We start from the raw sequence: 21,966 nt of genomic DNA, 5'->3' as shown, positions 1-21,966 counted from the left end.
AGTTGTTGGCTATAGGGATGCACCAACCTGACAAAAAATAAAATACTACCAATACAGATACCTGGGCTTTGGGTAATGGCAGATACAGAGTACCGATCCATTACTTTTAATGAACAGTCTCAACTTCGACTGTCATTTTGGGGTCATTGAGCAAAAATGATTGCTGTAAAAAATGCAGCAAATCAAGTCACTTTGTTGGACCTGTTTCTTGGTATCAGATTTTAGTATCGGGGCAAGTCTTCGATGCCAATATTCTATTTTAGCCTGGTATCAGGACCATATCCCATACAGGTATTGGTGTATCCCTTTCTAGATACTGTGTCAAAACGCACATATTGGAATTGGGTCATTGACGGATAAGACTTTTCAATAGGCCAATTTTAAAATAAAAAAAATACTGATATATTTGGCAATTTTTTAAACATTTGGAATGTAGTGTATACATGCATTTATGCAAAAAACCCAAATTAAGAGATTTTAGTGTTTTTAAAGTTGAATTAATAGGACATGGCCTTAATAAAAGTCATTTGGGGCGACCGTAATTTATCTCAAAATTTATATATTTCCTTAACATTACTAATATTTTAACAGGTATCAGTAATTAAATATACATCTTAAGAAAGACAGGCTTGTGTGCCCTTTAATTTTTTGTAAACCATGATTTCACAAGTTTATTCTATAATGGCAGTGTCTCCCTCGTAATGCAGTTACAATACCCATATATGCTCTAAAACCCATAAAACTGATTTAAAATGTGTACAGATAGTATCCACTTAAGCATAGTATACCAGTGATTAATATTTGTTTGTTTAGTACAGTTATTGACAATCATTGGTTACCCTGCATGACAAATGGTCGCCCCAAATTATGAGAGTAGTTAAGTCTATTTAAAATGTTACACAATGCAGTTCAGACAAAAGAAAACTTAACAATGTTTTTATTACAATCTTTTCAAGTGGTCAACAAAAATATTCTTCAATTCATTCAAATATCACAAAAGTAAAACATGTTAACATGCTTGAGGAAGATTTTCCCACCTGCACTTTGGCAACCTCTACCGGCTCGGGTGTGCATATATTTTAATACAATATATCGAATTAAAGCCCTATTTGTTGCCTGTCGATAGCCATTTCAGGTGACACAATCCGTTCAGCGGTTCTCGAGTTACATGCCGATATGTGAGGTGTGCGCCGAAGTACACAGTGTTGTACAAATATAATACCGACTCCCGGGGCTCTAGCTCCGTCAATCATTTGGCACGGTAGGTTACAAGCTTCGTCAGGAACATTCAAAATATCACAAATGTTAAAAACATTAAACATTCAAAAAGTTTAAGTGCAATACACATTACATGCTTCAGGAACTTGAACATTTCACAAATGTCCATTTTCATGTCCTCATATCATCATTGGTTTTGTCAATGTATGAGACCGAGAAGGTGGGTTAAGTAGCATCACTTTTGTGATGGTAGTCACATTGGACAGGGATTAACAATTTAAGTCAATAATAAAAAGTAAACAGAGTTGTATGTATGGAATAAAAATTAAACCACAACACAGTTCTATAGAGTCAATAAACAATAACCACCAATGTAACTGAGGGGTACAATTCCCTGACTGTATTGAGAGTTTAAACCACTACTTAGTTATGTACTTTAATTACTGGCCACAGTACATGAATATATATGGTGAACACCCACACAAGAATACGGCAATGACACATAAAGTTCTAGTTAGAGGGTATTTATTATTATCAGAGCAAGCAACGTTAAGCTACAGATTGAGAATTATACTCGCGCTTGTGTATATGTAGTCATGTATACAAAGAATATACAAGGGATATCAAACGATATACAAATATTATACAAGGGATCTCAAGCAATAAATATATATATTCGGTTTAATCTGACCCTTTGTAACAACCAACATAGTTGCATGGATGAAATCACCGCTAAACAACTACAACACAGTTGTATCAGTTCCTTTTAGGGATGGCACGATACCACTTATTCATGTCCGATACTGATATCACAGCCTTGAGTATCTGCCAATACCGATACCCATCCGATACTTCCTTAAAAAACAAAAACCTGTGTTTAACCTAGCCATCTATAAAACATCAAAAACTCCCCTAAAGGAAGAAATACATACCACACATGACTCAGTTATGCAATAGTGCTGCTGCTTTTTATTTTGTTCAAATTATTTAGTTAATACGTTAATAAGACTACAGCGAGTGCTGAAAATATACACTTTGACTGCTGTTTTGATAGGGTTAGGGTCTTTACTCTTGGCTACATTTGAAAAAGAAACACAACATTGTACTTATTTGAGATAGCCGTGTCAGAGATAATGACGGTTTGGCAACATGAAGTGAGGCTAAGCGTCGGAAACCTACATTTTCAACAACAGAAAGGGGCCGATTTAGTTCTGATCGATTAGGAATGGGTTGCGTCGTGTTCAGGATGCAACATGCAACTACAAACTGATCCCGCCCACAATTCAATGCGAAAGCGTCATCATGCACACAGTACGGCAAGTGAGTTGTGTCGGTTTGTTAAGTCGATTGCATTCTCACAGCGTAGGAGTTGCTTCGGGTTCGGTTGGAAGTGCGCCGAGACAACCCTCTCTAGGCGGTCTCGGCCCGCTTGTTTTGTTCCGCAACAGAATGCGATTGCTGTGTTCACATATGCCCAAATGAACCGAAATAGGGGGTAAGCGCTCCAGGTTCCGGAACAACAGCTCCAAACGAGCTAGGTGTGAAAACGCCCTTATAATAATAATAATAATGCAGGACCTGTTCAGAGGCTTGGATTATACTCCACAAGTTGTGAGAATTTGTAAACCGATGTTTTGATATAGTTTTGCTCTTGTTAAACCAAATCTCCATTTAACTTTAAGTTAACATCAATTGTTTCTACCGTATTTTGGATTCTACATTCACCATGGAGACATGCGAGAAGAAAACAAATCTTCATGAATTCAAGGCATTACGGTGCGAGTAACTGATATACAGATTGTTTTTAAAGCACACAGTCAGCTAGTCATAAATACAGGAAGCTAATCAGACGAGGTTTCAGACAAGCAGACTGACTTAGTTAGAAGCACAGGAAGACAACAGGCGGCTAGTGAAAACCATGTGAGGGGCTGAGTTGACACAGCAAAGTTAGACTCTGTCAGTTAGACGCAGTCACACTCTGGTTTGGGGCGCTAGCTAAAAGGAGAAACGGCTGTGGGTGTGTGTGTAAGATCCAACTTGGCTGTAGTGGGTGAATGAGCCAACAGGCTAAGTATGTGCTGATGCTGAACGCTGAGAGAGAGAGAGATGCCTGTCATTCCTGCAATGACTCACTATATTGTGGTCTCTCCCGCTCCTCCCCCTCTCTGTACAGTTAGGGCGCGGCTATGTTGATCCATTGTGTCTGTGAAGCACCTTTATGGCCGGCGATGTCACTCACTCACTCATTCGTTAAGTCATTCAGTCAGTCAGTCACACTTAGCAACTCTGCCCCTACTAGTGGCGGCTCAACCACAAGCATTGAACAACAATAAACATTTAGGTAGTCAATAGGACTAAAATAGGAATACGAATATAATGATATTAAAAATAAGAATAAAATAGAATAAAGAATAAAATACGGTCCGGGATATACATTCTAAAATCTTAAATATACAACTATCCACCTTCTTTCAGCCAAGTCCGTGTGTAGTGGGTGGGATGGGTTGTCCATGATGGCAAGGCTCTTCCTCTCCGCCACCACCGCTAGACAGTCTGCTTGTATGCTTTCTACAACGGAGTTCGGCGATTCATTTCTGGTCATGTGACATGTACGCCCAATCGTGGGACCACAAGTGTCTACACTGGTTAAGCTTAGGCACTCTTTCGAAGTTGGTTAAGGTTAGAGTTTGTCTTAGAGCATGGCGATAGAACGCCAGGTGCTTTGCAGGCTGTTCGACGCGGAAATAGGCAAGTGGCCAATCGGATTTGCAAATCGCCGAACTCCGTTGTAAAAAGCATGGACGCAGCATGGACGCAGTCCAGCTCTCCACCCCTACCACGTTACTGGCCTTCCTGACCAGCTTTTCCAGCCTGTTTGTGTCCCCCGCTCTCAGTCCGCTGCCCCAGCAGGTCACAGCGTACTAGTGTTGTCACAATACTGGAATTTAGAACTTCGATACGATGCCTTGAAAAGTATCGATATTCGATACCATTTTCGATACCACAGGGAAAAAGGTTCAATCTTAAAATGTAAACAAAAAAAGATAAATATATATATATATTTTTTTTAAATAAATTTTGCTTTTGTTGCTGGTTGATTATCCTCAGCTTCTCTCTGGTACTATAAGAGAAGATAAATATAACACTTTGTTTATCTTTAGATTACACATATAAACATAACTAAATGATTTAATCTTAGAAATTAAGTAAAGTTAATAGTACTGCGTGTTAAGCATAACAGATTGATTGATTGCAAATTGTATTAACAGATTGCAGAATGGGTACAATACAGTACAGCTCAATACACACAATTGTTAAGGGGATGCAGACCAGAGAAAGACTTTTGTCTCGTTTACATCAGGGTCCCCTATTTTCAATTCATCATAACATAATATGATTTTTTTTCTTTTAACACTTTGAGTGCCGGGACACGTCTTCTCACGTCTTTGCTGGCCATGCTAAAGTTGCCGGGGGACGCTGTACAGCGTCCTTATATCAATATTTCAAAAATCTGCGATCGGATTCATAATGTCCCTCCGCTGGCCTGAGATCCACCAGCAGGACCCACTGAGCTCTCTGGCGGTTCAGGAGCGCCATCTGGTGGCCGATCGGCGCAACCGCTTAACAGGAAGCGCAGTAGAGGTTTTGCTAGACGTCCGTATTGCTTCCGGCCACTCGGTATAGGTTCCGGCACTCTAGCTCGTCACACTACATAGCGATCGATTGCCAATAACTCGATAAACAACATGATTTGGACGTATATACCATTATACAAGCTGGAGATGGACCGGGTAATAATATATCCCATAATGATAAAATTTCTACTCGACGATGATCGCCCAACGGCGCGCGGAGACTGGGGTGAGTTTCAGCGTGTAACGTTACCGTCTTCGATAATAACTGATATTATCAACATTTGACCCACATTAGATGATTGGTATAACGCTGCCCACGGAATTATAAACGCCCCCTCGCCCATCCGGTCAACATCAGATGACGTGTAGTAACTTCTAGAAGTACGTCTAGTTGGAATTTTTTATATCGCGCTGATTGCCATCAAACTGTATTTCATCATCAATATAATGCATTTGGGGCTATATATCACGTTCTGGAGAAAGCTGCAGAAAGAGATGAAAACATACTTATACATTAGACCATACTTTACTATGAATATGTGAATGAAAAAGTTTAACGTTGCTACACAATGAACAATACATATAGGACTTTGAATGGGCCCTAATAATGGCAATGTAGCAATAGAATTTAAAAAGTTATAGCCCTGCAAAGAAGGGGACTTTCTCCATAGACAAATAGCGCTGGCAATCTATGGTATATCATTAATTTAACCTTAGGCAACCAAAGTGTTAATCAAATTTCATTTTACCTTTTTTCAACTGCAAAGTAAAACTTTGTCAACATGTTTTATCTAATAAAATAAAGTTCAGTCTGTTCATCTCACTTCAATAATTTTTATTGCAGAACATGGTATTTTCTCAAGCAGACAGATGTAAACACTGTAATTAATCTGTGTTGCATGTACCTGACAAACTGAACTGTTTGTATTACAGTCATATTCCAACTTAACTGAATGCACATGTGTGTGTGTGGACTACTGTACTATTATAGGTATTGAAATTAACAATGCAACACATTTAGCTGCAGGTGGTTTTTATCGCACCATGTGACGAAGTCCACTACCAGTTCCCGGTATTCCCTCTCGTCACCGTCCTTCATACATCCCACTATCTCAGAGTCATCAGAAAACTTCTGACGGTGGCAGGACTCTGACCGATAGTGGAAGTCATTGGTGTAGACTGTGAAGAGGAAGGGAGAGAGGACTGTCCCCTGCGGGGCCCCGGTGTTGCTGACCAGTCTGTCTGACACAGCCTTGTAGACGCACGTACTGTGGTCTGCCCGTCAGATAGTCAACAACCCAGGACACCAGGGGGGCCTCTACCTGCATCACCTCCAACTTCTCACCCAGCAGCCCAGGCCATATGGTATCAAAAGCACTGAAGTCAAAGAACATGATCCAGGTGAGCGTAGGCTCGGTTCAGCAGGTAGATGACAGCGTCCTCTACCCCCAGTCGGGGCTGGTAGGCGAACTGGAGTGGGTCTAGGTGGGGTTTGATTGCCGGGCGGAGTTGCTCCAGGACCAGAGACTAGCCGGGGCAGCTGTGTCAAACCTGTTGTAGCTCATTAGCCCTGCCCACATCTCTACCCACTCCCCTCCCCCCTGCCGGTTTAATGCCGGTTATGGTCTGCATTCCAGTCCAAACTGATTTAATATAATTTCTTGTTTGCCCTCCAACTTCCTACTGTATTTCTCTTTGCCCTGTCTGAGGTTGGTTTTCAGAAGCCCCTGAACTTGTTTGACCTCCTCCCTGTTATCTGCGTTGAAAGCCCTCTTCTTTTCATTCAGTAGCAGGGCTGAATTTTGTGTGGACATTAGAGTCCACACAAAACTTTATATAGTCTGTGATGCACTCCGTGAGCCCATCAATGTCCGCTCCATGGGGCTCATAGAGTGCTTGCCAGTCTGTGACCTCAAAACAGCCCTGTAGGGACTCTTGGGCCTCCTCCGACCACCTTCTCACTGTTATTTTGGTTGGCAGGTTGTCTCTTGACCAGAGGTGCATAACAGGGGTTAAGGTGAACCAGGTTGTGGTCCGACCGGCCCAGCTGTGGTAGTGGTGAAGAGCTGTACGCCTCCTTGATGTTGGCATACAGCAGGTCCAGGGTTCTGTTTTCCCTGGTGTGGCAGCTGACATACTGTCACCATGACGCACTGACTCCGAGCACCCACCCAGAGCACCCACACAGAGCACCCACACAGAGCAAACCATCCCAACACCATCTAACCCTATGAAAGCTCTTGGTAGAAAATCATTATGTTCGGTAGAAGATTTGACTGACATTCTGAGCCGTGTTTATAGGTTAGCTAGTAGTTAGTATTTCAGTTTGCTATTGCCTATTTGTTGATCAGAGAGAGAGGGAGAGCTAGAGCTCACTACTTTGTTTTCACATTTGGCCAATATCACAGTCGATGCACAATGTTACTCTTTCATCATGTACGTATATACTTGTGTGTTTGTTATGCTGTCAATTCTGTGCGCAAAGGGCACTCCAAGCTAACACAACACAGAGCGCAGCTCCCCCCTTAAAACATGGAACACTTTGCATCTATGGCACTATGTGTCCTTGTTAAATAATCTTTCAGTGAGTAACGACGACTCTGTTTTGACAGTTAGGAGAGGACGACCTTTTGGAATGTCTGCAAACGCATGATTTACGTTTTAAATTTTTTTTTTTTAAAACAAACCAACGGACAGCAATACCGTCCGTCTGTTTATAGCCAGTCCCTTAGGTAAGATTGGTTTGACTGTCTGAGACAGGATTCTATAAGCTGATAGGCAGCAGCAACGGTTGATTCACTGCGATTACATAAGAAACATCTGCCACACACACACACACACACACACACACACACACACACACACACACACACACACACCACATGTCAGGGTTACTTGAAATGATGGTGTTGTCCACAGAAGAAAGGGTTGTTATGCACATACGCACGCACACACACACACACACGTAGCTGAATGTTGTGTATGATGTGTGTCTCTGTGTGTGTGTTTTAGGTTACATCCTGAGCTTGGTGTTGTTGACGCTGCCTCGTCAACACCTGGTTAAACTCTATCTGTACGTCCTCACTGCCCTGCTGCTGTTTGCTGGCCACCAGGTATCCAGGTAAATGCACAAACACACACACGCTTATTTTTGTTAAAAGATTTTAGGAAATCACAGACACATTCCCAGTATCAGTGTTTACCAACAGGCATAAACGCGGAATGCCACATACATCTTTGAAGGAAATTGCTGCAGAGGTAATATGATGAACATAAATGTTATTCGTACACTTGTACACAACTGGTTTTGGATCAAAAGTTGTAAAGGGTAACTAAACACATTTGATAGTACCTCCAAAGGGGCACTCTGACATCACGGATTGGGGTGAGCCAGAGTCTGCAGCAGGGTTAAAATATCAACTACTAGGGCAGCAAAGGCTTGTTTCATTGGTCTGATCAAAAGTCCACCTGGGGTTGTTGTGAGAAGATGGGCTAGAATGTTTAACCCTTGAGTCAACCTTCTAAAAACCCACTACCTGTCTCCCTAGTGACCGAAACTGCGATCTCAGTAAAGCATATCTTTTTCATGTATTGTTCAAATTTGTTTTCATGAATATCATTATTAACTTCAGTCCTCACCATACATATAGAGTATTTAGTCATTTTCAGGATTTTAACCATTTCTTAAATTAGGGTTAGGGTTACCCTAACCTGTCCAGTTCTGCGACTAGGGTGAAAGGTGTGACACTTGTTGTTCACACGCTCAACACTTTGATTACCAGCCAGCGGTGCCCCTTACCCCCGTTAAATGCCACCACTCACTTCAATGATAGCGTTGGGAACGCATAATCTCTGTCTTAAATTATGGCTATGTGTCTAATCTGCCCGTCGTTTATCAATGACTTGTTTGCAGTCAACATTGTCAAAACGGATTATTTTTTAATCGCGTCATTTCCGTTTTATAGCATTTTGAAAAGCCCTCGTTTTCAAGGAAAATATATAGATTCCGTGATAAGCGGCATTTACTGGAATATTCGGGCATACACAAACGTTGTCATTTTTCGGCCTATTTATGACTCGTTTTCAAATAAACGCTAGATTATCGATAGCATATGTGTACTTATGCACGCTATAGAAGCAATCTGAAATATCGATTCTCTCATTTCCTGATCGCACACACAGACACACACACACACGCATAGGGCAAACGCTGATATATAGGTGAAAATAGCTCTGATTATCCTAAGACTGATAAAATAAATTCCTTACCTCAGATCAGATGTTATCCAAAAAGATTATTCCAATTCCTGATCGCCATTCCAAATATCGATCGTGTTTATTGATTCAGCGTTGGGTACTGTAAATACATAATCCACCCATTTTCCGGGCCGGCGATCACAATGGATCCTTCAGTTGGCTTGACTGAAAAGTAAAATGAGGAAACTGGCCCCCCCCCCTTCATCAGTCTAAAGTAATGGGGTGCAGTTACACAGGGAGAGACGATAGGGGGCGGTATCTTCCCAATTGAGCTCAGAGAGTCTGCAACACTAACCTGAGGCTCGATTGATGAAATATGAATTAAAATCGTCAATAAATAAAAATACGACAAACAAACGCTATATAGCGTTGGCGGGCACTCAACGGTCGGCATGAACTAACGACAATACACGTCGTCGGCACTCAAAGTGTTAATAGTGATTGTTTTTAAAAACAATTGGATTTGGATGGATTATTGTAATGTGAGTCCATGTTATACTGAGCAACTTTTTTGGCATATACATAAAATCTAGCCAACTCTATCCACAAACACACGTGAAGAAAACTAGGGATGCACCGAATGGGAAATTCTTGGCCGAAACCGATACCGAAAATAGAAAACAGTTGGCCGAAAACCGAATGCCGAAAATGATTCATAGAATAGAATTTTTTTTTACCAATGTTGTGGAACATTATGATTATGGAAAAATATTGGATTATGGCTAAACTTAACTTAAATAATAAATAATCACTATTATGGGTCCATAAAACATTTATTCAGCACTTCTGAATGCATACAGCACATTAATTCCATCTTTTCTCTGGCTGCCGCGGCGGACATCTGTGCTCTACTGAGCGCACCTTTCTAGTCCCCAGTTGAATGTGCTCTCTTGACTTGGCACAGTAGATGCGCGACGTGTATGCTCGAGAATGATTATATTATCAACGACAGACAGCGTCAATGTGAGAAACACTATCCCCCCCCCCCCCCCCTCTCGCTCTGAAGAATATGCATATTAGATCACTCAGTGATTAACCGCAACGGGCATATAGTAAATAAAGATGTTAAAGACTCATTTATTGGACGCATTGCGCGCAGAGTTTACATAGAAACAGCGCGACTCCCGACAGCGCGACATCATCACAACAACACGCGTTAGGTTACAAGTTGTTTCTGTTTCGGTATTATATTTTCGGTGAAAAAACTCTTTTGGCCAAAAGCCGAAAGGCCATTTTTTGCCATTTTCGGCCGAAAACTTTCGGTAGCCGAAATTTCGGTGCATCCCTAAAGAAAACCCTAACCCTAACCCATTTGACCAGAACTGTGACAAAGGTGACTCGAGGGTTAAGGGTCCCATATTGAAGTCCTTTTCAACAAGGTAAATAGAAAAAGACACTTAAGAATCTTAGGCATTCTAGCAGCCTCTATACCCCTGTTTCAGTCCTGTTCTCAACATGCTGTTTCTGTGTCTCTAACGAGTGAGCCGCCTTGATCGTACAAATACGATAATTATCGTACATCTAGCAATGCTGTACGAGCCTGTACTGTTGAATGACCAAACTGTCACAGACTAGGTGTTGCAGATGGTATATTACTCAATATCCAGCAATATCATATCAAACTTCCCACAAAAAATGATGTCAGAAACCATATATATGTATGTATATATTTAAATAAAAATATCACATAAAGACGGAACCTTGTAGAACCTTGTAGGACCTTTTAAAACCTAAATGTGGAGAAAGCTCCTAAACGTAGGACATGGTGGTGAAACCAGAGTCAAGTAGTCCCTGATGGATCTTCCTACAGTGAAGTCCGCTTCAGAATGGTGTGGGCTCCTTTAGGGACAACTATCTTGATGTTTGGAACACCCCCCTCCCCCACCCCCACCCCCTCTCTCTCTCTCTCTCTTCGCCCCCACATCTAATATAAAGTTAATGTATTTCCACTTAATTTCCATGTGAATCTTCATGTAAACATGTTGTGCCTCCTCTCTGTCCAGGGATTATGTTCGCAGTGAATTGGAGTCTGGCTATGAAGGACCTGTCTACCTGGAGCCTCTCTCCATGAACAGATTCACCACCGCAGTCATAGGTACTTATTTTATTTATACTCTCTCTCACACACACACACACACACACACACACACACACACACACACACACACACGCACGCACGAGTGCACATACACACACGCATGAGTACACATTAAAGCACATACACACACATAGGAGTATAAAGTACAGGAACTTCGTACTGTTTAACTTAAAGTTAATTATCTCATGGAACAATACAAACCTACTCCCTATACTTGTATATTCCCTCTACGTATACAGTTATAAATAGTACAGGTAGAAATGTGCACAAAGGTATGCATTTTTACAATACCGTAATTTTTTTCTACTTAATTTGTTTGCTATTTATTTAAATAGTCACCTCATTGTACTGTGGTGGAACTGGAGAGGTTAATTATGTGCATGGGCAAATCTTCATGGTTGATACAAATGTATTGATAAAGTTGGTTAAGGTTAGAGTTTGTCTTAGAGCGGGACGGCAAGTTCTTTCGACGGTTAAGCTTAGGCACTCTTTCGAAGTTGGTCAAGGTTAGAGTTTGTCTTAGAGCATGGCGATAGAACGCCAGGTAGTTTGCAGGCTGTTTGACGTGGAAATGGGCAGACACAGCTTGTCACGCTATTGGGCGCACATGTCACATGACCAGAAACGTCTGCCAGAAATGCGGCTACGTTTGGTAATCACGCGGGAGGAGGAGGTGTGAACAGAGGCCTCAGAGGACACATCCATAGTGCATTAATTAGAAAAGCAATATACCATCAAAAATAAGAAAATTTGATGAAATGTTGCCCATATCACCCAGAACCAGGCTGTCTGTCTATAAGCTCTGTGGGACGTCTTTCTGGAGAGCAGGGATGTTTTTGAGTCAAAATAGCGTTGGGTCATAAGGTCAGAGGCATACTAGTCCAGAGAATGCAGGGGCAGAGAGGCAATGCTGACGAGGACTCAAAGACAAGTCTGACCTGTTCATCACTGATGTAAGTAAGGGGTGGAGCGGTTCATATCACCACTTTTGGGGGCGCGGTTTTCCGTTCGGTGCGCTTCAGCGGGGAGAAAAAAGTATCTTGCTAATTTAAATGGTATTTGGTCAAAAGAAAGTTGGGGAGGCCAAAACAACGCTTTGTTCGCAGTCAAATAAGTGTCATTTGAACAAGGTTTTACACCAATGCACAAAAACATAACAACATAAACAGACTGAAGACCACAATAGTAAGTGTGTGCGTGTCCTTTCAGGTCAGTTGGTGGTGTGTACACTCTGCTCATGTGTGATGCAGACCAAGAGGATCTGGCTATTCTCTGCTCACATGCTCCCTCTGGTGGCCAGGCTGTGTCTGGTCCCCCTGGAAACCATTGTCTTCATCAACAAGTTCTCCATGATCTTCACTGGCCTGGAGGTCATGTACTTTTTAGCTACTAACCTGCTGGTGCCCTACAACCTGGCCAAGACCGCCTATAGGGAACTGGCTCAGGTAACGGACTGTAACAATATCATGTTGGTTACGTCAGTACATACTGTATTAATGTTTTGTTGTTATTTGTTTGTTTGTTTTTTGTTTCTGCTTGTAGGCTTGTGTGTGTGTGTTTTGGGTGTACTGCCCCTTACTATTGTCTCTCTCTCTTGTCTTTCTGTCTCTAGGTGGTGGAGGTGTACGGTCTGCTGGCGCTAGGCATGTCGCTCTGGAACCAGCTGGTCCTTCCTGTCCTCTTCATGTGTTTCTGGCTGCTGCTGTTTGCCCTGCAGATCTATTCCTACTTCAGCACCAGAGACCAGCCCACATCCAGAGAGAGACTGCTCTTCCTCTTTCTAACCAGGTATAGCTTCATAAGAGAGACTGCTCTTCCTCTTTCTAACCAGGTAGCTTCATAAGAGAGACTGCTCTTCCTCTTTCTAACCAGGTAGCTTCATAAGAGAGACTGCTCTTCCTTTTTCTAACCAGGTAGTTTCATAAGAGAGACTGCTCTTCCTCTTTCTAACCAGGTATAGCTTCATAAGAGAGACTGCTCTTCCTCTTTCTAACCAGGTAGCTTCATAAGAGAGACTGCTCTTCCTCTTTCTAACCAGGTAGCTTCATAAGAGAGATTGCTCTTCCTCTTTCTAACCAGGTAGCTTCATAAGAGAGATTGCTCTTCCTCTTTCTAACCAGGTAGCTGTCATAAGTCATCGATGCCTTGAGGCGCTTTGAAGGCGCTTTGATTGTTCTGTGTTGTTGGAATCAAATACATGAATTGGATGTTAATCAAATGGGGCCGTAAGGTGGAAAACTGTTTGGTGTGTTTGTTATATTTCATATGGCTTTACGCTCTGCTCTATTGGAACTGTCCCTTTAATCATATGCTATCATGAAAACGTTTAACCACTTGCACGCACCTACACCTGCCTGGCCACGCCCACATCCGCTCACATATAAGCGGGGCCATGGCCATACTACCAGCTCCTTCCCTACTTTCACCACCTGGAAGTACGTGCAGGGCACCTCTTCAGATCAGTGCTGAAGTAGTTAGTTAGTTATAGGAGCTGTGTTGGCATTGTCTTTTCTTTTTCCCTCTCTCACTAATTTACGGGAGAAAGAAAGAATAATGTCGTCACCACTGGAGAGTCTAGAGGATTATTCTGACCTCCACCGGCGCTTCACATTCGGGCTTCCTCGGGGCGTAGTGGGGCTTTCCTGCTCCACGTTTGTGGCAGGCAGGTGAGCTTCAGCGGCGCCCGGAGGGGATCCTATAACCCTAGTTATATGAATATGGCGAGCGCTCTGCTCTGACTCACTGAGGACCCCATGTGTCTTCCGTTTCGGCGGTGAAAGACTGGGGAAGGAGCTGGTAGGTGTAGGCAGGTGTAGGTGCATGCAAGTGGTTGAAAGTTTTCATGATAGCATATGATTAAAGGGACAGTTCCAATAGAGCAGAGCGCTCGCCATATTCATATAACTAGGGTTATAGGATAACCTTCGTTACGTCTGGTCTGTCGCTAATATCCTCTTTTTTTCTCTACCTCCCTCTGTCTCCTCTATCTCCCTCTGTCTCCTCTACCTCCCTCTGTCTCCTCTGTCTCCTCTGTCTCCTCTACCTCCTCTACCTCCCTCTGTCTCCTCTCCTCCCTCTGTCTCCTCTACCTCCCTCTGTCTCCTCTGTCTCCTCTACCTCCCCCGTCTCCTCTACCTCCCTCTGTCTCCTCTATCTCCCTCTGTCTCCTCTACCTCCCCTGTCTCCTCTGTCTCCTCTGTCTCCTCTACCTCCCTCTGTCTCCTCTACCTCCTCTGTCTCCTCTACCTCCCTCTACCTCCCTCTGTCTCCTCTGTCTCCTCTACCTCCCTCTGTCTCCTCTACCTCCTCTGTCTCCTCTACCTCCCTCTACCTCCCTCTGTCTCCTCTGTCTCCTCTACCTCCCTCTGTCTCCTCTACCTCCCTCTGTCTCCTCTATCTCCTCTATCTCCTCTGTCTCCTCTGTCTCCCTCTGTCTCCTCTACCTCCTCTACCTCCATCTCTCCTCTACCTCCCTCTGTCTCCTCTGTCTCCTCTGTCTCCTCTGTCTCCTCTACCTCCCTCTGTCTCCTCTACCTCCCTCTGTCTCCTCTATCTCCTCTATCTCCTCTGTCTCCTCTGTCTCCCTCTGTCTCCTCTACCTCCTCTACCTCCATCTCTCCTCTACCTCCCTCTGTCTCCTCTGTCTCCTCTGTCTCCTCTGTATCCTCTACCTCCCTCTGTAGCCTCTACCTCCCTCTGTCTCCTCTGTCTCCTCTACCTCCCTCTGTCTCCTCTGTCTCCTCTACCTCCCTCTGTCTCCTCTGTCTCCTCTACCTCCCTCTGTCTCCTCTACCTCCCTCTGTCTCCTCTACCTCCCTCTGTCTCCTCTACCTCCCTCTGTCTCCTCTGTCCCCTCTGTCTCCTCTGTCTCCTCTACCTCCCTCTGTCTCCTCTACCTCCCTCTGTCTCCTCTGTCTCCTCTACCTCCCTCTGTCTCCTCTACCTCCCTCTGTCTCCTCTGTCTCCTCTGTCTCCTCTACCTCCCTCTGTCTCCTCTACCTCCCTCTGTCTCCTCTGTCTCCTGTCTCCTCTGTCTCCTCTACCTCCCTCTGTCTCCTCTGTCTCCTCTACCTCCCGCTGTCTCCTCTGTCTCCTCTACCTCCCTCTGTCTCCTCTACCTCCCTCTGTCTCCTCTACCTCCCTCTGTCTCCTCTGTCTCCTCTACCTCCCTCTGTCTCCTCTACCTCCTCTACCTCCCTCTATCTCCTCTACCTCCCTCTGTCTCCTCTACCTCCCTCTGTCTCCTCTGTCTCCTCTACCTCCCTCTGTCTCCTCTACCTCCCTCTGTCTCCTCTACCTCCCTCTATCTCCTCTACCTCCCTCTGTCTCCTCTGTCTCCTCTACCTCCCTCTGTCTCCTCTACCTCCCTCTGTCTCCTCTACCTCCCTCTGTCTCCCTCTGTCTCCTCTACCTCCCTCTGTCTCCTCTACCTCCTCTACCTCCCTCTATCTCCTCTACCTCCCTCTGTCTCCTCTACCTCCCTCTGTCTCCTCTACCTCCCTCTGTCTCCTCTGTCTCCTCTGTCTCCTCTACCTCCCTCTGTCTCCTCTACCTCCTCTACCTCCCTCTATCTCCTCTACCTCCCTCTGTCTCCTCTACCTCCCTCTGTCTCCTCTATCTCCTCTACCTCCCTCTGTCTCCTCTACCTCCCTCTGTCTCCTCTACCTCCCTCTGTCTCCTCTACCTCCCTCTGTCTCCTCTACCTCCTCTACCTCCCTCTGTCTCCTCTACCTCTCTCTGTCTCCTCTGTCTCCTCTACCTCCCTCTGTCTCCTCTGTCTCCTCTACCTCCCTCTGTCTCCTCTACCTCCTCTACCTCCCTCTGTCTCCTCTACCTCTCTCTGTCTCCTCTGTCTCCTCTACCTCCCTCTGTCTCCTCTACCTCCCTCTGTCTCCTCTGTCTCCTCTGTCTCCTCTGTCTCCTCTGTCTCCTCTATCTCCTCTACCTCCCTCTGTCTCCTCTACCTCCCTCTGTCTCCTCTATCTCCTCTACCTCCCTCTGTCTCCTCTACCTCCCTCTGTCTCCTCTGTCTCCTCTACCTCCCTCTGTCTCCTCTACCTCCCTCTGTCTCCTCTACCTCCCTCTGTCTCCTCTACCTCCCTCTGTCTCCTCTACCTCCCTCTGTCTCCTCTGTCTCCTCTACCTCCCTCTGTCTCCTCTACCTCCCTCTGTCTCCTCTACCTCCCTCTGTCTCCTCTACCTCCCTCTGTCTCCTCTGTCTCCTCTACCTCCCTCTGTCTCCTCTACCTCCCTCTGTCTCCTCTACCTCCCTCTGTCTCCTCTGTCTCCTCTACCTCCCTCTGTCTCCTCTACCTCCCTCTGTCTCCTCTACCTCCCTCTGTCTCCTCTACCTCCCTCTGTCTCCTCTGTCTCCTCTACCTCCCTCTGTCTCCTCTACCTCCCTCTGTCTCCTCTGTCTCCTCTACCTCCCTCTGTCTCCTCTGTATCCTCTACCTCCCTCTGTCTCCTCTACCTCCCTCTGTCTCCTCTACCTCCCTCTGTCTCCTCTACCTCCCTCTGTCTCCTCTGTCTCCTCTACCTCCCTCTGTCTCCTCTACCTCCCTCTGTCTCCTCTGTCTCCTCTACCTCCCTCTGTCTCCTCTCCTCCCTCTGTCTCCTCTACCTCCCTCTGTCTCCTCTGTCTCCTCTGTCTCCTCTACATCCCTCTGTCTCCTCTGTCTCCTCTACCTCCCTCTGTCTCCTCTACCTCCCTCTGTCTCCTCTACCTCCCTCTGTCTCCTCTACCTCCCTCTGTCTCCTCTGTCTCCTCTGTCTCCTCTACCTCCCTCTGTATCCTCTACCTCCCTCTGTCTCCTCTACCTCCTCTGTCTCCTCTGTCTCCTCTACCTCCCTCTGTCTCCTCTACCTCCCTCTGTCTCCTCTGTATCCTCTACCTCCCTCTGTCTCCTCTCCTCCCTCTGTCTCCTCTACCTCCCTCTGTCTCCTCTACCTCCCTCTGTCTCCTCTACCTCCCTCTGTCTCCTCTGTCTCCTCTACCTCCCTCTGTCTCCTCTACCTCCCTCTGTCTCCTCTACCTCCCTCTGTCTCCTCTACCTCCCTCTGTCTCCTCTGTCTCCTCTGTCTCCCTCTGTCTCCTCTGTCTCCTCTACCTCCCTCTGTCTCCTCTACCTCCCTCTGTCTCCTCTGTCTCCTCTGTCTCCTCTACCTCCCTCTGTCTCCTCTGTCTCCTCTACCTCCCTCTGTCTCCTCTGTCTCCTCTGTCTCCTCTGTCTCCCTCTGTCTCCTCTACCTCCCTCTGTCTCCTCTACCTCCCTCTGTCTCCTCTGTCTCCTCTACCTCCCTCTGTCTCCTCTGTCTCCTCTACCTCCCTCTGTCTCCTCTACCTCCCTCTGTCTCCTCTGTCTCCCTCTGTCTCCTCTACCTCCCTCTGTCTCCTCTACCTCCCTCTGTCTCCTCTACCTCCCTCTGTCTCCTCTGTCTCCTCTACCTCCCTCTGTCTCCTCTACCTCCCTCTGTCTCCTCTACCTCCCTCTGTCTCCTCTGTCTCCTCTACCTCCCTCTGTCTCCTCTGTCTCCTACCTCCCTCTGTCTCCTCTACCTCCCTCTGTCTCCTCTACCTCCCTCTGTCTCCTCTACCTCCTCTACCTCCCTCTGTCTCCTCTACCTCCCTCTGTATCCTCTACCTCCCTCTGTCTCCTCTACCTCCCTCTGTCTCCTCTGTCTCCTCTACCTCCCTCTGTCTCCTCTGTCTCCTCTACCTCCCTCTGTATCCTCTACCCCCCTCTGTCTCCTCTCCTCTCTCTGTCTCCTCTCCTCCCTCTGTCCCACCCTGTGTCTGTCCTCCTCTACCTCCCTCTGTATGAATGAATGTACAGAATAAGTTTTTATATTAGCTTTAATATCCTTCTATTTTTCTGTTTCTTTTCTAGCCCAGGGACTACAACTGAAAACTAGCAACCCTGCTAATGTTGGCATATTTACAGTTTTAATTTGTATTCATTTATAAATGTATAAACTGTTGATTGATATGCACTGTCCCTGATCAAATAAACTGAGTAAACTCCTCTCCTCTCCTCCCTCCCACCCTGTGTCTGTCCTCCTCAGTATTGCAGAATGTTGTAGTACGCCCTACTCCCTGCTAGGCCTGGTCTTCACCGTCTCTTTCGTCGCTTTGGGAGTTCTCACACTCTGCAAGTTCTACCTGCAAGGCTACCGGGCCTTTATGAATGACAACACCATGCACAGGTCAGTCTGTATGTGTGTGTGTATGTACGTACATGTGTGTGTGTGAGTGTGAGTGAGAAAGTGAGAGAGGTTGTGTTTGACAAAAAATATTATGGCAGATCTTAAACTCTTCCACTCGTGATGACTTCAAATTATTCTCATCTGCTCCCTAGACATGATGGAGAAGAATACATCAGCTATGATGACTTGATGATTGTATACGTTGTTGGATGATGAGTACATCTCCATTAAGCATTAGATTAATAAGAGTTCCTCCTGTATGATTGCATGTAGGAAATGCAATATTGCAGATGTGTCCATTTAAAGCCACAAACGTGCCATGTTTTCATGTAACTAATCAAATGAGTCCCACCCTCCTGGTGTCGGCAGCGCACTGAGACGCCCGGCGCGTCACCGAGGCACTCGCCTGTGCCGCTCTGGCCTCCAGCGGTCTGGTGAGACACTCGCCTGTGCCGCTCGGGCCTCCAGCGGTCACCAAGGCACTCGCCTGTGCCGCTCTGGCCTCCAGCGGTCTGGTGAGACACTCGCCTGTGCCGCTCGGGCCTCCAGCGGTCTGGTGAGACACGGCTCAGTCAGCCTTCTCACGACACCACAAGTAGAAAGTAGAAGCCTTGAACCAACGAGAGACGCCATCGTTTCTTCCCACACAGAACACATGGGGTATATTTTGCAATGGAAAACAGATATGCAGCCACCTCCTCGAACTACCAAGAAACCCAAGAATTTGCTTTGCAAAAGGCACAAGGAGGCAAAGAGGCTCATGGGAAATATATAGAAAACGCACGGTACCGCTTGAGGCCAGCAGCATGAGCAGTGCTTATAACAGCATAGTGCATAGCTATTCTTTCAATGGTATAAAAACTAAATAAAACGGGTTAAAACTGGTGCATTTAAATGTGTGTCTCCTCTCTGTGTACAGGGGCATGACGGAGGGCATCACCCTGCTGATCCTCGCTGTTCAGACGGGCCTCATCGAGCTGCAGGTCATCCACCGAGCCTTCCTCCTGTCCATCATCCTCTTCATCGTGGTGGCTTCCATACTGCAGTCCATGCTGGAGATAGCTGATCCCATAGTGTTAGCACTGGGTGCCTCCAGAGACAAGTAAGTGAGCACACACATGCTCACTAGCACAGGGAGGTAGACTGAATGTTGAGTTAGGTATACCGTCATGGATCCATGCAAATGTATGGATCTTTACTATGCCGTCGTCAACGATGCATACAATTTTTTTTTTTTTTTTTTTAGTCAATCTAGTAATTGATCCTTGCAGCAGTATTCTAAAAATCTTGGGGTGGATTACATATACCAATATATATATATATATATATATATATATATATATATATATATATATATATATATATATATATACCCTGCAAGCAAGCAAATATAGACACTCACAGTTTCTCTCACAAAGAGGTATGCTGTTCTGTAGATGGCAGAGATGTTACTTTGGTGGACTGTGGTGGTCAAGGTGTAAATAATCAGTCGAGAGGAACTGTACTGTGGGAGAAGGTGGTCTCTCTGCTACAGAGGAACTGTGGGAGAAGGTGGTCTCTGCTACAGAGGTACTGTACTGTGGGAGAAGGTGGTCTCTCTGCTACAGAGGAACTGTGGGAGAAGGTGGTCTCTGCTACAGAGGTACTGTACTGTGGGAGAAGGTGGTGTCTGCTACAGAGGTACTGTACTGTGGGAGAAGGTGGTGTCTGCGTGTGTTATACGTTTCTGTTTAGTTTTCAAATGACCTGATTCACCGCTGGTCTACTGACCGGGAGTGTGGCGTGAAGCATTGAGCTCATGAGTGTTCATGCAACACGAGGTGCTGTCATGTCTGTTCAGGAATCTATTTCAGGCCTGTGTGATGCTAAATTAGTGTATTGGAAACTGCCCTGTTTCACTACTCTGTTGCTATGTAAACAGACAGACTTAGCCAGGAAAATTGAATGGGTATTTAGCTATTTTTAGATATTGCATTTTATTTTATTTTTTACATTGCAGCAGCTTGGTAAATTTAAATGAAAGACTTATGACATTCATCTATACATTTAGTCTTTGACCAAGTTACCATCACATGGTCATTTCACTACAAGGAGCAAGTGCTTCACATGTGCGCACAAACACATACACACAGTGCAACAGCAGCATGTGTTCTGCTTCCATGGTGACATAATACACAAGGTCCTTGAAATGCTGGAATTTGTACGAAACAAATTCAAGGCCTGGAATTCCTTGAAAACAGCCAATTTTTTAACAAGGTGCTTAAAAAGTCCTTGCAATTCAAATAAACCATTCACATTGAAAGTTTTGTTCATCCATGATAATTTTTTTCTGAATCAAGAAATATGTTTTTTTTTATCGAAGTGTAACTAATTGTCGGAAATTGGTTTTAACCCATAAATATTGGATCCGATTTTTTTTATTATTAAAAAAAACTGCATTTAAAAGTGAATTGTATCCTTTTAAATGCCCTTTTAAAATGAAAAATTGTGCTTGGGAAAGTACTTGAAAGTCATTGAATTTCATTTTGCAATGTCTGTGGGAACCCTGATAATAGCGAAATAGGATAATTTGACAGCAGAGCAGAAAACATTTTGGCATGAAGACGGAAGAATCCATGTTTTATAACTCATATACAGCGCTTTTCTAGAATTCAAAGTCGCTTGAACGAACCCTTTTCCCTTGTGTGTCTGCTCAGGAGTCTGTGGAAACACTTCCGTGCCGTGTCTCTGTGTCTGTTCCTGTTGATCTTCCCGGCCTACATGGCCTACATGATCTGCCAGTTCTTCCACATGGACTTCTGGCTCCTCATCATCATCTCCTCCTCCATCCTCACCTCGCTGCAGGTAACACACACAAACAAACTGGAATTTGATCTCTCTCTCTCTCTCTCTCTCTCTCTCTCTCTCTCTCTCTCTCTCTCTCTCTCTCTCTCTCTCTCGCTCTTGCTCTCTCTCTCATATTAGTAATTAACCCCTAGATGTCTTGTATATGTCTTTTTGTTTTGTCTTTTCACATTTTCTCCTATCCCCCAATTTAGTCGTTATACCAATTCCATTCTTGGTAGTTGCACTGCCCTATTGTTGGTCAGGGGAGGGAGGGTGTAGACTACCACATGCCTCCTCTGTACATGTGGAGTCGCCAGCCGCTTCTTTTCACCTGACAGCTAGGAGTTTTACTGGGAGAGCATAACGCGCACAGAGGTTCATGCTATCTCCCCCAGATCCCTTCCCTGCTGAACTCTGACCAGTAGGAATTGCTGTTGCTGTTGCGACATCAAAATGTCTACCCAGCTCACACCAGGCACTGTCAAAGCTGTTGAAAATATTCTCAAACTGCCCTCTTATTGATCCTCCAATCACAACGGTTGCTTCCTCAGACAAACAAAGCATGTGTTTTTTCCTGACAAAAGACTTTTGGGATGCGCTCCCAATTTGGCAAAGGAAGCCTCCAGGGGACAGTCTGTGTGACTGTCTCGTGTCCCTGGAGTCTCTCCCACCGAAAGACAGCAGAGTGCAATAATAGTGTTAGGGCGCTTTCTCACTAGCCATCCG

At 45.1% G+C, this 21,966-nt stretch overlaps 1 protein-coding gene across 1 annotated transcript in view; it reads left to right on the top strand.

Moving 5' to 3' along the window:
• LOC311233203 (RING finger protein 145-like) overlaps window positions 1-21,966 on the top strand; it is a 73,382-nt gene that overhangs the window by 32,217 nt on the left and 19,199 nt on the right. Inside the window, exons 3-9 of the mRNA XM_084320131.1 lie at window positions 7,866-7,974; window positions 11,114-11,205; window positions 12,418-12,653; window positions 12,821-12,996; window positions 18,274-18,414; window positions 19,334-19,516; window positions 21,111-21,258. Coding sequence (XP_084176257.1) covers window positions 7,866-7,974; window positions 11,114-11,205; window positions 12,418-12,653; window positions 12,821-12,996; window positions 18,274-18,414; window positions 19,334-19,516; window positions 21,111-21,258 — 1,085 coding nt within the window. The remainder of the gene's footprint in view (window positions 1-7,865; window positions 7,975-11,113; window positions 11,206-12,417; window positions 12,654-12,820; window positions 12,997-18,273; window positions 18,415-19,333; window positions 19,517-21,110; window positions 21,259-21,966) is intronic.

This window comes from Notolepis coatsorum, assembly GCF_963971535.1.
Source record: "Notolepis coatsorum genome assembly, chromosome: 8".
NCBI lineage: Eukaryota > Metazoa > Chordata > Actinopteri > Aulopiformes > Paralepididae > Notolepis > Notolepis coatsorum.
Note: the sequence above shows the minus strand (reverse complement) of the source record. Positions and strands in the feature narration are given on the sequence as shown.